General features: G+C 46.3%; 1 protein-coding gene across 1 annotated transcript in view; it reads right to left on the bottom strand.

Moving 5' to 3' along the window:
- Positions 1 to 17083, bottom strand: part of atp9b (ATPase phospholipid transporting 9B) — a 25670-nt gene extending 8587 nt beyond the window's left edge. Inside the window, 17 exon segments of the mRNA XM_067255774.1 lie at positions 1455 to 1657; positions 1660 to 1691; positions 2895 to 2970; positions 2973 to 3032; positions 3348 to 3514; positions 3661 to 3821; positions 6867 to 6943; positions 8283 to 8358; positions 9804 to 9884; positions 10216 to 10310; positions 10896 to 10947; positions 11078 to 11136; positions 12163 to 12271; positions 12579 to 12692; positions 13646 to 13796; positions 15738 to 15911; positions 17004 to 17083. Of these exon segments, the coding sequence (XP_067111875.1) occupies positions 1455 to 1657; positions 1660 to 1691; positions 2895 to 2970; positions 2973 to 3032; positions 3348 to 3514; positions 3661 to 3821; positions 6867 to 6943; positions 8283 to 8358; positions 9804 to 9884; positions 10216 to 10310; positions 10896 to 10947; positions 11078 to 11136; positions 12163 to 12271; positions 12579 to 12692; positions 13646 to 13796; positions 15738 to 15911; positions 17004 to 17083 (1767 nt within the window).
- Positions 17084 to 17363: the final 280 nt, after the last annotated feature.

Here is a 17363-nt window from a genome sequence, read left to right as displayed (position 1 = left end):
GAGGACAGGGGAGGACAGGTGGAGGACAGGGCGGGGCTATTCTCAGTGTGGAGAAGCAGCGGGCCAGCTGACCCCAGGTCAGCACACTTCATCTCCCTAATGAAGGGTCATTAAAACACAGATGTCTCGGATGAACCGCTGGTGAAATTCAGGCCTGGCTGAGGCCTGCTGGCTGGAACAACTAGAGGGAGGGAGGGAGGGAGGGAGGGAGGGAGGGAGGGAGGGAGGGAGGGAGGGAGGGAGGGAGGGAGGGAGGGAGGGAGGGAGGGAGGGGAGGGAGGGAGGGAGGGAGGGGAGGGAGGGAGGGAGGGAGAAACAGAGAGTTGTTTAAGAAATAGTGAAACAGAGATGAAGATGAAGGGAAAGAGATAGGGAGAAACAGAGAGAGGAGAAAGAAAGACAGTGTAAAGGGGGAGAGAGAGACAGAGTGTAAAGGGGGAGAGAGAGACAGAGTGTAAAGGGGGAGAGAGAGACAGAGTGTAAAGGGGAGAGAGAGACAGACTGAGACAGAGTGTAAAGGCGGAGAGAGAGACGGGGGAGAAAGCTTGAAAAGGAAGACAGGGAAGAGGGATAGCAGCAGACAAAAGAAGAGGAGATAGAACGGGAGGCAGAAAGAGAGAGAGACAGAGAGAGAGGGAGAGAAGGGGGGAGGGAGGAACTCAATAATCAACCATAAACCCCTCTCATTGTCTCTCAGGGAAAATTAAATATTGATCAATCCCAGCGATGAGAGATAATGAAGAGAGCCAAATGTTGAAGTAAATTAATACATTTAACATCAAGTCAGGACAGGACAGGCAACTCTGGATCAGACTAGACACTGTTGTCTTTTAACCTTTTGTTTTGACAGCTAGACTGGACTGAGTTTCTCAAAATCATCGTTTCATTACGTTACAGTGTATATAGATAGTGTCCTGTATATATACTGCCTTTGGCATTATAAATTTAATTTTAATGTACAGATTATTATTATTTTTCTCTCTTGGGTAGAATATTGTCATTTTATATGTCATAAGATGTGACACGTCTTTAGAACCAGAGCATAAATAACAGTATTTAGGAAGTTAAAAAGCCTCATTAGCCCAGTGTAAAAGGGAATTAGTGGCTACAACGCTCTAGTTAGTAGAACTACCGAAGCAGAACAAATAGTGTACTTAAATCTAATGGGGTTGGGACTGAGGCTGGGCAGAGGCTGGGGCAGAGGCTGGGGCTAGAGCAGAGACTGGGGTGGAGGCTGGGGCTAGAGCAGAGACTGAGGCTAGAGCAGAGGCTGGGGTGGAGGCTGGGGCTAGAGCAGAGACTGGGGTGGTGGTTGGGGCTAGAGCAGAGGCTGGGGTGGAGGCTGGGGCTAGAGCAGAGACTGGGGTGGAGGCTGGGGCTAGAGCATGAGGCTGGGTGGAGGCTGGGGCTAGATCAGAGGCTGGGGTAGAGGCTGGGTCAGAGCAGAGGCTGACCTCGTCTGGACTAGAGGCCTGGTAGGTGCGGTTGTCGTCGCTGAAGTCCTGGTCGGCCTTCTGCAGTCTCCGTCTCCGCGGCGACGTCGGGCGCTGTGCTCGTACACGGGAGTGACGTTTGTGGCAGAGCGCCACAGCCTTCACCGCCTCGTGGATGCGACTGCTCACGCTCTTACGCACCTTGGGCCCGCCGGCACGGGATTCCGGGAGGGGGTGGAGGCTGAGGCTGTGCCTGTGCTGGGGGCAGCGCTGCTAGGCTGCCCAGGGGCCTGGGAGGGGCTGCCTGCTGGGGCAATCAAACCAGGCTGGTCTACGGACGCTCCAACAACATTTTTCTCCAAAGCTACGACCACACAGTGCATACAGAAGCGTAGCAGACGTTTGGGGAACAGAAGTGTGTGGCGTTCATCATTCTAACAATGTTTCTGTGGTCAGTCATGAAACGGTTTGTTTACCAGCCACAGCGTAATGTACTCACATCTCCTACCAGACAGAACCACTCGGCTACCAGCTATCTTAAGCATGACACCCCCAGCAGGAGAGCTAGGAGACAGTCCCCTCAGTAGAATATCTCACTCTCAACACCAACACAGCTCCAGCACATACAGTACAATATCAGATCGATCCCTTCCAATAAATTGTTTACAGATACTGAGATAATCCAATACTCTCTCACGAACATCCTGCAGGGAGACATAACAAGGTTATGATAGATTTTCATGCAGCGATACCCAGCTGACCCCAGACCCTCATCTCCAACAGCACAGGAACAGACAGACTTAAGCAACAGTGTAGCTTTGCACTAAAACTACGGACATTTTTCCTCAGCGGAGCTTGGAGTTTATAACTTGACTCAACTAAGCACTTTGTCCCAAGGTTTTTTTTCTTTATTTTCTTTAACTCTGTTCAACATGGAGGTTGACTGACCGGAGGAGAGGAGAAATGGCAGTGTGCTGACCTGTGTGTATGACTGGAGGAGAGATTGCTGTGTGCTGACTCTGTGCGTATGACTGGAGGAGAGATGGCTGTGTGCTGACCTTGTGCGTATGACTGGAGGAGAGATGGCTGTGTGCTGACCTGTGCGTATGACTGGAGGAGAGATGGCTGTGTGCTGACCTGTGCGTATGACTGGAGAGAGATGGCTGTGTGCTGACCTGTGTGTATGACTGGAGGAGAGATGGCTGTGTGCTGACCTGTGCGTATGACTGGAGGAGAAATGGCTGTGTGCTGACCTGTGCGTATGACTGGAGGAGAGATGGCTGTGTGCTGACCTGTGCGTATGACTGGAGGAGAGATGGCTGTGTGCTGACCTGTGCGTATGACTGGAGGAGAGATGGCTGTGTGCTGACCTGTGCGTATGACTGGAGGAGAGATGGCTGTGTGCTGACCTGTGTGTATGACTGGAGGAGAGATGGCTGTGTGCTGACCTGTGTGTATGACTGGAGGAGAGATGGCTGTGTGCTGACCTGTGCGTATGACCGGACCAGGTGTGTCTGGATCTCGTCCATGGTGTCTGTCCGTACGACACTGTCCCCAGGTGCAGACGCTTGAACACCATCTCGTTCTGGGTCAGAGTGCCTGTGATGCACAGTCACACCAGAGACACAGAGACATTACTCTTGAGTCACATTTACATTTAGTCATTTATCAGACGCTCTTATCCAGAGCGACTTACAGTATGTACAGGGACATTCCCGAGGCAAGTAGGGTGAAGTGCCTTGCTCAAGGACACAAAGTTATTTTGCACGGCCGGGAATCAAACTGTCAACCTTCAGATTACTAGCCCGATTCCCTAACTGCTCAGCCCCCTGACCCCCACATACTGCTGCTCTAACACATGCACCCCCCCGCTCAGGGGACACCTCCCCCCTCAGCCCCCCCCTCAGCCCCCACCTGTCTTGTCGGTGAGCAGGTAGACTAGGCGTCCTAGCTCCTCAGGGATGGTGCTCGTCCTCACCACAGTCCCAGGGATGTGCTCGTCCTTCATGATCATCCAGCCGTACGCAGACTTGCCCATATCCAGGTTCACTCGCAACTTCAACAATAATTTATAAAAGAAACTTAAATTCAATGACAGTCAAATGATATTAACAAAAAATATATTTAAAAAAACAAAAGTGAAATCCTGTTGACAGGCAATGTACATGTTGACTAAATCAACGATTTACAAAAAAACCCTAACCAGCCGGGCGCTCCAGGTGTGTACCTGATGGGGATGATGTAGGAGAACAGCACGATGAACCTGAACAGGTTCCTGAACCAGGGCCCCAGGAAGCCCTGCAGGGCGATCATCACCACAGAGAGCAGCACCTGGGCCAGGAACAGGGCCTTGGTGAGACGGTTCAGCTCCAGGTCCAGCAGGCCCACCTGCAGAGTGAGAGCTTAGTGGTTAGAGCATTTGATTGCAGATTAAGAGGTTGAATTCCCCCCCTCCCCCATGCTGTGTGTTGTTTTGGCTAAAAGCGTCTCTAAATGAAGACAATGTGAAATGTAGTGTAGAAGCATTAACATTGACTACTAGGAGTGTAACGATACACTCAGCTCGCGATATAATACGTATCACGATACTGGGTGTACGATACAATACGTGTCACGATATTTTGAACACAATTTTAAATGAAACTGAAATTCAATTAACAGATTTATTTCCAAAACATTTCAAAAAAAAAAAATCTTGTACATACAATTTAATCAATCAATCAATCAACTTTATTTATATAGCACATTTAAAAAACCACAGGGGAAGCCAAAGTGCTTAACATTGATACATAAAAATACATAAAATAAATACATAATTTAGTGAACTCAGCAATTTCTGTTAATGCAGTGAATGCACGCATGACACAGGTGCAGAGTAGGTTGCGTGCTCGTAGCTCAACCAGGACGGACGTCGTATTGTAAAAATATTGCCATAACTCTACGATACATATTGTAAAATGTTTGTATTGCGATATATTGTTACACAATATATTGTTACACCCCTATTGACTACGACTGCACATCAATTGTGTCCTAAACATTTTGTTTTTGTTTGTGTTTTATGAATGAAACTAAGGAACGTTTTTGTTTTAGGGTGTCAAAAAGTTATATCTGATGTCTCAACTGCAGGCTTTTTATCTTGCAAACCCAGTGTGGAGAGATGAGTCTGTCAATGGTGTGTTTTAGTAAATCATGAACAGCATTGTTGTCACAAACCACTTGGAATTCCAAACGGCAAAGAAAAACTAAAAGAGGGAGAAAAAAAAATTCTCATTTTAAAATGCCTCTCTTCAAAAGCGACCCTGGTTTCTCTTCACTCTGCAAGTGGAGTCACTCAGCCAATGGAACATGTGGGAAAATTATGCGAAAAGAAAGAAAGTTCCCTTTGGCAGTGCTGGCTGCAAAGCACCAAACACTGCAGGCTTTCATCTCTGCACCGTGCTTACACAAACAGCAAAACATAATATCTCCCCCAAATAAAGGAACTGCTCTGAAAAGATGGGGGGTGGAGGGGGGAGGGGGGGGCAGTGCAACTAAGCCCTCATCCGCCCCCCATTCCCCAGAGAACTGGGAGAGCAGTGACTGATTTATCAGCTGTAGTTAAAACTTAGAGAGCTGGTATGAGGGGAGAGGGGGGGGAGGAGGGGGAGGAGAGAAGAAGAGAGGAAGAGGAGGAGGTTAGGAAATCTCCCCACCCTGGTGCCTCTCTCTGCATGGTTCATGCTCGAGTTACTGTGAAAAATAGGGGGTTTGGGTGGATTAAAATGAAGAAAAATTAAGACAGAGGACACAGTGCATGCCTGAGATGCAAGGATCCCTTCTGCCTGGAACAATGCTCAGCCTTACAAGGCTTGCTGAGGATCAGATGAAGTCATTATTCATTCAGTCAAAGGAAGAAAAGGACTCAATTACCTCAACCTAAAGATGCTATCAATGAATAAAAGTGCATATTTTACCCCATTCATCCCCAACTCATTAAAAGTGAAAGGAATGATTGAATCTGGCCCCACTGCTTGTGTTTCTGTTTATGTGTTTAATTTGAGGAAGAATTTGAGGTCTGATCCATGCACATAGTAAAACATGTTTATATAGTTCCAGACCAGACAACACACAGAGTGGCAAGTCAGGTATAGTGAGTATGGTCTGTAAAAAGTATGGTCTGTACTTGAGGGGAAAAATACAAATCTGTCAAGAATGTTTTTGATGTGTTCATTTGTCACGTTTTTCTGGTTCCAGGAGTGATATTGTACAATTGTAGGAGGTATTTGTGTATTAAAGTGGAACAGCAGCGTGACTCAGAACATCCTTCTGTCCAGAGGCAGCCTCCTGCCTCGTCACTGAACAGAGTCAGCCTCCTGCCTCGTCACTGAACAGAGGCAGCCTCCTGTCTCGTCACTGAACAGAGGCAGCCTCCTGCCTCGTCACTGAACAGAGGCAGCCTCCTGCCTCGTCACTGAACAGAGGCAGCCTCCTGCCTCGTCACTGAACAGAGGCAGCCTCCTGCCTCGTCACTGAACAGAGGCAGCCTCCTACCTCGTCACTGAACAGAGGCAGCCTCCTGCCTCATCACTGAACAGAGGCAGCCTCCTGCCTCGTCAGCTAGAGAGCAGCAGCCCTTGTTTTGGGCAGATGTCACAATAGATTCTAAAGAGCCAAGACGTTCCTGTGACTCCCACCACACCGTATCCTGTTTCTCCCCGACCCCTCGTCTCCATATTGGCACTTCTGACATCTCCTTGAAACATGGAACGCCTCTCAGTCATAAACAGAACCCCTCTCATTTAACTCCCAACATCCGCGTTCTTCTGAAGGGTGAGACATGTCAAACATTCTCCCCACACGGAGAGGATGTGTCTTTGGAAAAAACGATTATTTACAGAGTATTAAAGGTGTGAACTTTGTAAATGTCATTGCACCATTAATGTTGTCAGGACATTGGCTTCAACCGAACCATGTCTATCTAATCTGACCATCCTCCAGATTAAATCTTATATGTAGATGCACATTTTCATTTATCTCCTCATTCTGGGGACAAAACACTCATGGAGATTGTGCAGGATTAAATGTCATTTAAATCCTAGGGTAGTTAATTTCCCCCTTGGTTAATCAGCGTTTGAAAGTGACCTTTCCCAATGAAAGGTCTAACTTTATCCAGAAAGTTGTGGTTGAAAAACACCTTTTTATAGTAGTTGATTACTGACTAGACACTACTGGATGGAAAGAGGTTGTGCTATCCATAATAAAGAGTTCAGAGAATGCATGACTGCTTAAAGCTTAACTCAATCTTAAATTGATAAGAGTTGAGCTAAAGATAACGTTTCTGGATTTTCTACTTTTGGATGGTTCCACCTGCACCTGGTCAATGTGACCCAGGAACACACTGCTGGTCCTTACAGTTAACATAACAGGGTTTAAAAGAAACAAGACTTTCACCTTATTCTTGGCGTGGGATGTGTTCAAGACACTTCTGGTCTCCTTCCCTGTGTAGATCACCACCCCTATCACTGTACCTGCCAAACACAGGGGTAGGGAGAGTAATGTAGCTTATTAACTTAAACACACACACCACACAAAACACACACTTTGTCAAACAAGATGGTGTATTTTCTGTTTAATTTAAGTGACCTTCTTACAGAAAATAATGCAAATAATCTTAAATTAACCTAATCTTAAATTAACCTCCAACAAAGACAAGGGGGAAGAGGAGAGCAGCAAAACAACGAGCAAGAGAAGTGAGAGAGACAGCTGGGGCTTTGAAGAGAGATGGGTGAGAAACAGTAGAGAGAAAGAGAGAGTGAGAAACCACCAAATTTGTTGGTTTTGAATTCATCTCTTTAAAATTGAAACATGAATATATTTCAATGTAAAAAAATAAAATTAAAAAAAAAGAATCTAAGGTTCGTAAATTGAGGCTTCTGAAATTCAAATGGTGAAATTCTGATCCCAAAAAATCAAACCAACAAAATACACCATCAGATAAGATTCTGTCCGAAAAAGATTGGAGCCGGATAAATTGGAGCCAAAAGGAATTGGGCCGAAAAAACCAATCTCACTTCACCGAGAATGGTCCAACTGCAGACCTCTCTCCTCGAGAAGGGTCCGACTGCAGACCTCTCTCCTCGAGAAGGGTCCGACTGCAGACCTCTCTCCTCGAGAAGGGTCCGACTGCAGACCTCTCTCCTCGAGAAGGGTCCGACTGCAGACCTCTCTCCTCGAGAAGGGTCCGACTGCAGACCTCTCTCCTCAGACCCCTCTCATCCAGGTATGTCTGAAGGCAGTCATCTTGTCGGAGAAGTGAGATGGTTCGATTGCATTCAGGCTCGATTGCCTTACCTATCCTTGGTATCCCGGATGTTGCAATCTGAAACGGCTTGAATATTTTTTGTTCAATAATTTTTTGCCTCAAATTTCTTCGGCTCAAATTTTTGGGGATCAGAATTTCACCATTATAATTTCAGCAACCTGAATTTCCGAACCTTAGATTTTTTTAATCAGATTTATTTTAACATTTAAATAAATTAATGTTTCAATTTTAAAGAGGTGAATTCAAAACCAACAAATTCGGGTTTAAAGTATTACACCATAAAAACATTATGTCACTGATTTGCTTCCATAATCCCCCCCCCCCTCCCTTCTAATTCTAATATTGTAATGGATTTGGTCGCAATGGTTCCTTTTGATGTTGTACACCATCCATGAAAAATATTGTCTTTCTCCAAATGTTTGATATTAGTTTAAACAATATGTTTAAAGGTGATACAGTAAGAAAGAAAGAAAAACAATGCTGGTAAATAGCACTATGCTGTTCCACTCTCATGTCAGATCTGGCTCGACGTCTCCTCAACCTACCTGATGCCACGACGGTGCTGGCCCAGAGTGTGTTGTCTATACTCAGGCTCTCATGGAGGGGAGGATCACTGTCTTCCTACAGAGAGAGAGAGACAGAGACAGAGACACACACAGAGAGAGAGAGAGAGAGACAGAGAGAGCGAGAGAGAGCGAGAGAGACAAAAAGACAGAGATTGAGAGAGAACAAGGGAAAGAGAGAACGGACACAACATGAGTTGATAGTATATATATATTTGTACTTGTTTAGAGAGAGACGAGAGGGGTGGAGAGAGAGAGAGGTGTAAGAGAGAGGAGAGAGAGAGAGAGAGAGAGAGAGAGAGAGAGAGAGGAGAGAGAGAGAGGTGTAAAGAGAGAGAGAGAGAGGAGTCAGAGAGAGAGAGAGAGAGAGAGAGAGAGAGAGAGAGAGAGAGAGAGAGAGAGAGAGAGAGAGAGAGAGAGAGAGAGAGAGAGAGAGAGAGAGAGAGAGAGAGAGAGAGAGAGAGAGAGAGAGAGAGAGAGAGAGAGAGAGAGAGAGAGAGAGAGACAGAGAGAGAGAGAGAGAGAGGGGCCACAGCCCTGGACCCAGACACCCCCCTCCTCTTCTCTCTTAAATAAAGACATAATGCATGTTGAAAACAGCTCCGGTCAGAGGTGCCAACTAACACAGGGCTCCAGTTCCAGCTCAAATATCCTGAAATGATCATTATGATACCCAAGCACCAGCATCCTGCCAATTCACTCCAAAAATGAGGAGAGGAGCATGAAAAATAAATGATTGACCTATTTGACATTGACATCATACGCTCACTTCCCCCAGGGTTCCCCCCATAACTGCTGAACGAGGGATAACTGGGCTCACAGCTCCGTAGCCGGGAGAAGAAAACAAGTGATCCTGAATAGGTGGGGTGGTCTGGGAGGGGGGCTGTGGGAACCGTCCGCTGGGCTCCAGCTAAAAGCACACGCTATGCAAAGGGAGGCTGCCCGGGTGAATAAGAGGAGGAAGTGTCCGCTCACTGAGCCTGGTGTGTGGCCAGGAGGGAGGAGGGAGCACAAAGACCTGCTTTGTCCTGCTTCTCTGCTCTCCCTGGGGTCCACACTAATCTGCTATTAATAAAACATTCACTGAGGAAGGGACGCACAGACAGGGGGCAGACCAGGGAGAACCTGGGATGTTATTAGACAATGGGCAGACCAGGGAGAACCTGGGATGTTATTAGACAGTGGGCAGACCAGGGAGAACCTGGGATGTTATTAGACAGTGGGCAGACCAGGGAGAACCTGGGATGTTATTAGACAGGGACATTCCCCCGAGGCAAGTAGGGTGAAGTGCCTTGCCCAAGGACACAACGTCATTTGGCATGGCCGGGAATCGAACTGGCAACCTTCAGATTACTAGTCCAACTCCCAGACAGTGGGCAGACCAGGGAGAACCTGGGATGTTCGCAGCCAACTTGGAGGTAATAAGGTTAAAATGACTGAAGCCAGAAGTCTAGTTTAGTATCTCTGTTATTAGGTCTGTTTAACTGTCAACAAGCCACTTACTCTGGTGAAGTTTCCGTCGAAGCTGTGGATGTCTAGCTGAGGTTTCTGGGCGTAGACGTAAGCGTTGATGGAGAAGAGGTCCTGCAAAGACCATGAATGACAACAGGGGTTGAACAACACTCAAGGCAATTACAGATTAAAACAGCTAAAATGGGAGAGAAGGGAAGGGAGGGTTAGGGGAGGTCACAATTGAGAACAGAGACAGACATGAGTAAAAGGAACATGAGTTCCTGGGTAAAAGTGCTGTGTAAAGATTCTCTCACTGATAACTTCCTGCATGAAACCAGGGTATAAATAATGAAAAACACGTGCAAAATTGAGCGATCCTGATATTCTATTTCCGTCAGACTAATCATAATTCAGTGTAACATTCTAAACAGCACAGCCTACAAGTGTGTCTACAAGTGCGTACCTCCAGAGCAGGAAGTCGTTGCGTACACAAGACAGCCACCTTCAGCTTCCAGTCTGTCTCTCCATCCAGCTGATCTGTCCTGAGGAAGCATGAACCTGTGAAGGAGCAAGAGTCAGTCTCTGCACCTCCTAACCCACAGCGATTACATACACCTGTGAAGGAGCAAGAGTCAGTCTCTGCACCTCCTAACCCACAGCGATTACATACACCGTGTACACATCATACACATGAAGGGGATATTTTAACGTGTATAAATGAATGTATGTAAAAACAAAATATATATAATATTTACACAACAATCCACATTATCCACAACATGCAAGCTACACTCCATACCAGCCTAGTCATAACCCTAACCCTCCACCACTAAGACCTCCACAACAGCCCGCAGCCTAACCACCCAGCAGTGGAACATTGATTAGGGAAGATTCCCTGTGAGACTGACAGATGAGAGCAGCTGTTTGATAGAGGTCAGAGGTCAGCTGTAAATGGGCCCCAGGGGGTCGAGGATGACAGGAAACACAAGTGTGATGTTGATCTACGTCTTCCTGTCCTAATGGCGATGACTCTGTCCTCATAACCACCCAGGGACACAGGGTGTACAGACTCCCTGGGGTCCTCCTGGCATGTGAGAGTGATGGAGATGCAGTGTAGGGCCTTTCTGAGACCCATCTACTCACCGTTCTTCTCCGACGTTCGAAGGAAGATCATATCTGCAGGCATCCTCTGATTCTGCAACAAGAAGGAACAAAAAAAAAAAACATATAGATTTGCTGAGTCAGGCATCGCCGCTGTGCCCCCTGTCAGCAGGCAGTAACAGGAGCTCTGGGATCTTCCTGAATAATTAAACAAGGAGACAAACCTTCTCAACAATGATGAGGTCTCCTACTTGTATGTCAGAACTCTTCACTTGCACTTTGCCTTAGAAATGAAAGATTAAAACAAAAGTTATTTCTTCTTAGAATGGAGGAGGGGAATCAAGAGAACAAGTTAGATGAGGAAAACAAAATGTGTTTATTTAGATTTATTTTTTAACTCGTATTTCAGTTTTTCTAATCCTCCTCTCTTTCTCCCTCTTTGAGAATGTATTGTTTTTTTATTGGTCAATTCACGCTCAATTCACAACGGTTAGCCTGAAAGCATTTCACATTTTAAGTGTAGATCCACTGGCTATTCGATCCCTTATTTCACATAGAGAAAGTACACAAATTACAAAAGGATTATCTTTAACACTAAAGATGTCAGCAACCAGACCCTGGGATGTTATTAGACAGTGGGCAGACCAGGGAGAACCTGGGATGTTATTAGACAGTGGGCAGACCAGGGAGAACCTGGGATGTTATTAGACAGTGGGCAATTTTTCAGCAATCAGACCATGGTGTGAGAAGCTCTTCCTGTTTCCTGTGCTGCAGGAAGGGGCTAGTTCCTGTTTCCTGTGCTGCAGGGAGGAGCTAGTTCCTGTCTCCTGTGCTGCAGGGAGGAGCTAGTTCCTGTTTCCTGTGCTGCAGGGAGGAGCTAGTTCCTGCCTCCTGTGCTGCAGGGAGGAGCTAGTTCCTGTCTCCTGTGCTGCAGGGAGGGGATAGTTCCTGTCTCCTGTGCTGCAGGGAGGAGCTAGTTCCTGTCTCCTGTGCTGCAGGGAGGAGCTAGTTCCTGTTTCCTGTGCTGCAGGAAGGGGCTAGTTCCTGTTTCCTGTGCTGCAGGGAGGAGCTAGTTCCTGTCTCCTGTGCTGCAGGGAGGGGATAGTTCCTGTTTCCTGTGCTGCAGGGAGGGACTAGTTCCTGTTTCCTGTGCTGCAGGGAGGAGCTAGTTCCTGTCTCCTGTGCTGCAGGGAGGGGTTAGTTCCTGTTTCCTGTGCTGCAGGGAGGGGATAGTTCCTGTTTCCTGTGCTGCAGGGAGGGGCTAGTTCCTGTCTCCTGTGCTGCAGGGAGGAGCTACTTCCTGTCTCACCTCGGACAGTGAGCTTGCTGTAGAGCTGGGAGTTCATCTCCTTGTCTCGCTGGTACCGACGCACCTCGTCCACAGCCTCCCTCACCATGGTAACGGCCATCACAAAGCCCTGGTACACACAACACACGCACCTGGTTACAGTCATCTGACACAAACAGTTTTAGACTTAATCTGAACTAACTCCATTAGTGCTTTACAGTTTGGAATTAGAAAGTAAAAAATAAAAAAACTATTTTCATTGTATTTCCCACTACCTGAAAACTGCTTAAACATTTCTAACCATGCTAGAGTAATCTTGATGAACTCTAAATCCACCGCTGCACAAACAAGGTTATTCCAGCACACAGCTAAATGTGACACACCCTAACTGACCACAGACAACATAGATTTGATGTTATTTATTCCTTTTCTCCTACCAGGGGGCCCCAGTAGGTGTACAGGTAGCCGATCTTCAGCGAGGGGACAAACTGCGAGCAGGCGACCACCAGGAAGTACAGATTCAGGAAGAACTTGAACTGTTGATAAAGAACCTGAAAGAAACAAGAGAGTTGAGGAGTGGAGATTTAATGATGCAAAATAGTGATTGAGGATTGGATGTGAATAATGTCGAGACAGATTCGAGCTACAACACAGAAGATGGCTCACATGGATGTGGAAAAGATATAGTAGCATTGTGCTCCTTTTGTTGTTACTATCGGAAGTGGATATCTGAGTGCTTTTTCAAGTTCTCTATTTAATGACAAAGGCTTCATTAGCTTCTTTCAGCTAACAGACAATTTCCTGAGGGACGGTTACCAACATGCTAACAGTCTGGTGGGAGATTTGAGTAATGATCTCAATAATGATACCCTTGCTTCAAGTCACACATTATAAGAGACTACATGATTGATGGACGAGGCTCTACGGTTAATGAACTCTGTGACCTTTAGGGAAGAGGGCAGCAGTCAACTCAATCTATGAGTATTTATTAATTCAAGGAAGAGGAAAAGAGACGCTCGATATGTACAAGAATATTTATGTCTCTGAGAGACAGTTGACATTTTATCACTCAGGCCAGTAGCGGTCTCTGCATCAGGAGACTGTTTAATAAAGAGATTAGCTTAGCTGTGTAGTACGCCCAAACCAGAGATACTTCTACAATACAATGGCCATCCAGGGTCAGACAAACACAGTATGCATGTCAATTATTTAATCTCATACAATATAAGTAATTAAGTACAGTACCAAGAAGCCTAAACCATGATTAGATGTATCTAATAATAGTGTATAATGTATATTCTCTTCCACATATTTCTCCATACTCTAAGCCTCTTCATCCTCTGCCCTTCTCAACTCCACCCTCAATCTTTCCCTCAAAACCTTCTCTTCCCTCATCAACCTTCCTTTCCTTTTCCTGCTGTGCTTAATGCTAACTGATTTGATAACATTCTGAATCTCCCGAGTAGGCATTGCAGCGTGCCCTCTGTCTGAAGGCTGAACTCACCCCAGGCACGAATGTGAGGAAGTTGTACTTCTGGTTCTTGATGGCGTTCCTGGGGTATTTCTCCTCGCACTTCTCCGGGCAGCCGAGCCACACCGTCCTGGCCTTCGCCTCTTTCCTCCTCCGACAGATGTGTGTCAGGCAGCCCCAGCACCTGGGGGGTGGGGGGGGGGAGAGAGGCGTTAGTGAAGGAGCTCACAGAGAAACACAGTGTAGAAACGCTCCATAAAAACCTATTCACACAGTCACAGGTCACATAGTCAGCTGGTAACAGAGACCACACAGGTCCACCTCCTTGTAAATCCTGTCCTTCACGTTGACCAGGTATGTGTTTTTTCTGCAGCTACAGTCTGCTGTTTGTGGATTAAGTTCACCTGCTATGATCCAGGGGAGAAAAAGCCAGTCATTCTCTTGTAGCCTTTAGCCCTGCTGTGTGAGGGCTGCTCCACTAAACACCTGGTCTGTGTTTGTTACATCTACCGTGTCTCTTCTATATGTTTGTTAATGTATCCATCTTGTATCTTTGAACAATTCATAACAATAGGGATACAAAAAAAGGATAGCATCACAGGAACTGAGAAGGCTAGAAGCAGCTCTGGTTTCCAGGGCAACCAACGCAGGGCTGCGATAGGTTTAGCTTGAAATGTGGGTACGACCTAAACTCTACCACCAGAGGAAGCAGGAACTAGCCTGGCCTCGTGCTAGTGTACACTGTCATGCTACTTGGCTTGGCATTTACACTCTTTAGGCAGGTTGGCAAAACACAAAACAAAATAAATCAACGTTGAAAAAAAGGCTGTTTGTATAAGCCTATGTTCTCCGTCTCTGCACGGCCCACTCCACATTCATAAGGGCGGTTATTTGCTCAAATGAATACTATTCAAATAATAGGTCATTTGAATAGGCAGAGGTTACTTACCGTGAATTATTTGTGTTTTATAATCCTTGGCTTAGCATACATAAAATTACTGGAAAGAATCAAACTGGTCAGCTGTGAAAAATCCGATTTGTTCATTACGGGAAAGATCAATATGCAGCTTGAAGCCCAGATACACCGCCGATAAGCAAACACCCTGAAAACTTAATATTGTATCAAATTCATCCATAAACATGACTAAAAGTTGTTTGGCACTGCAACATCCTTTTGTAATCTGTTTGCAAACCTTATTATTCTCCATCGGTGTCATGCTGACAAGCATAACACTCGTCGCATTTTGTAAATTGTGATTTAATAGAGAAAAAACCTTCTAAAAGTCATCATTAGTTGGATGAGCTGCACATGCTGCACCCTCTGTGTGCAGGTGGAGGGCTGCACATGCTGCACCCTCTGTGAGCAGGTGGAGGGATGCACATGCTGCACCCTCTGTGTGCAGGTGGAGGGCTGCACATGCTGCACCCTCTGTGAGCAGGTGGAGGGCTGCACATGCTGCACCCTCTGTGAGCAGGTGGAGGGCTGCACATGCTGCACCCTCTGTGAGCAGGTGGAGGGCTGCACATGCTGCACCCTCTGTGAGCAGGTGGAGGGCTGCACATGCTGCACCCTCTGTGAGCAGGTGGAGGGCTGTACATGCTGCACCCTCTGTGAGCAGGTGGAGGGCTGCACATGCTGCACCCTCTGTGAGCAGGTGGAGGGCTGCACATGCTGCACCCTCTGTGAGCAGGTGGAGGGCTGCACATGCTGCACCCTCTGTGAGCAGGTGGAGGGCTGCACATGCTGCACACTCTGTGAGCAGGTGGAGGGCTGCACATGCTGTACCCTCTGTGTGAACTTCATGCTCAGCTACCAGAGCGTTGGAATCCCAAACCAGACATCGCTGGCATGCTCACAGCCCCTCACCCATAACACACGCACACTATTAACACACACACGCACTATTAACACACACACGCACTATTAACACACACACACACCATTAACACACACACTATTAACACACACGCACACTATTAACACACACAGCCAAACTATTAACACACACCCTTAAAACACACGCACACTATTAACACACACACGCACCCTTAACATGCACGCACACACACACCCTTAACATTAACACAACAAAGTATAAAACTTAACAGATATGAATGAATCTACCTTCCACAGAGCATCTTCCAGCCTCCCAGTAGGAACCACCCCAGGCCACCCCTGGCCTGCTCCACCCTGGCCCGGGGCAGCGTCTGGTAGTCGCTCTCCTCGTTCTCAAAGCCTTCCTCCGACATCATCAAGGGCATCTCGTCCAAGCTGGCCACATCATCTTCTAGGGAGTACCTGTGACAGCAGATCGTGCACACACTGTTAATGTGCACCATACATGTGGAGCAGGCCCTAGCCTGGTGGACACACAGAGATCCCAACACATGACTCTGACTCTCAGCCTAGCTGACCCAGACACATCTCAAATGGTTTTTGTCCAGTGTATAACGGATGGAACTAAATAATAATGCAGTTTCTTTAGGGATGAAAAATAAACAAAGCACCCGCTGGGGATTAGGACACGTGCACACGCAACTGCCGGTGTTGTCAGTGGCGCTAGTAACGTCAAGATGCATTAAGTTTGATATTGTTGATTTGTTACAAAGTAGCCTATAAGTATACAGTACAGGTATGACCAGCTGGTGTGAGCTAACTGACAGGCGTGTCTCAAACAAACCTGGCTAGCTTTACTGAAATTACCAGGCCATGATTCCATTTATTTAAGCCAAACACAGTAGACTGTTATAACCTGCGGTTAAGGTTCAGTGTGGTGGGTTGTTCGTGTTTAAATTGTGTCGTGTGTTTTGTTTAGGTTTAGAGCATATCTGTCCTTAACGTAAATCTACCCCAATGCAATCTCCTTGAACGGCTTAAATGTACTGACCAGGCTTCATTATAGAAGGAATTCATCTAGCTATCTAGCTAGCTGCAAACAAACTCACTAATAGAGCTAGCGTATGTTTTGAAATTGAGACGCTATGGACTAACTACTGACAGTAGTACTGTAGCTAAGTAAGTGGGCTTAGATATCACTTCGTTTACATTATACGTTCGGATAACTGTAACACCACTGAAAGGGGCCAAAATCAAACTATAACCAACTTATGTCCATGTGAAGCTTGACATTGGAACTTTTGCTTTGGGGGGAATATTCGCTGCTTGTCGGTAGCTACGTAACTTACGTTAGGCAAAAGCAGTGTGACAACGGGGTAAGCGTAGCGTAGCTAGAGCTAGCTAGCTATTATTATTGAGATCAACGCTGGCCCATACACACTAGCTAGCTTTGAACCATATAAACCCCAGAGATACAGTGTCATTACACATGTTGAATTAATGTGTACACGTACAAACTGTAAAGGATTTTATGACAAATACGTAAACCCTTACCTTGAATGTCTTCCAGTATTATAATACGCAATTCTTTTGGAGTTCTTCCGCACTGGGTTCAGCAGGATGCTGTCAGCCATGATGGCTTGGCTGTCAATGTATGCATACGTCAGCTGACTTACCAAAACCACAGTGTGTGGTGCTGTTTAGTCAAACCCGCAGAAGAGACTAGTTCTCAGAGACAAAACGTCTCAAATAATGTATTTCTTGAATGTATTCTAACGTTGTATTTGGAAAGCATCTCATTCATTCATTATTGTTTTGACACGATCCTTTGTCTGTACACAACACACTTTTCTCATTCGGGATGTACTTTTTTTTATTTTGGAAGATTAAATATTATGACCAAGACAGAAAATA

The sequence above is a fragment of the Osmerus mordax genome, chromosome 18 (genome assembly GCF_038355195.1).
Source record: "Osmerus mordax isolate fOsmMor3 chromosome 18, fOsmMor3.pri, whole genome shotgun sequence".
In the NCBI taxonomy this organism is placed as follows: Eukaryota; Metazoa; Chordata; class Actinopteri; order Osmeriformes; family Osmeridae; genus Osmerus; species Osmerus mordax.
This window is presented reverse-complemented; position numbering and strand designations above follow the sequence as displayed.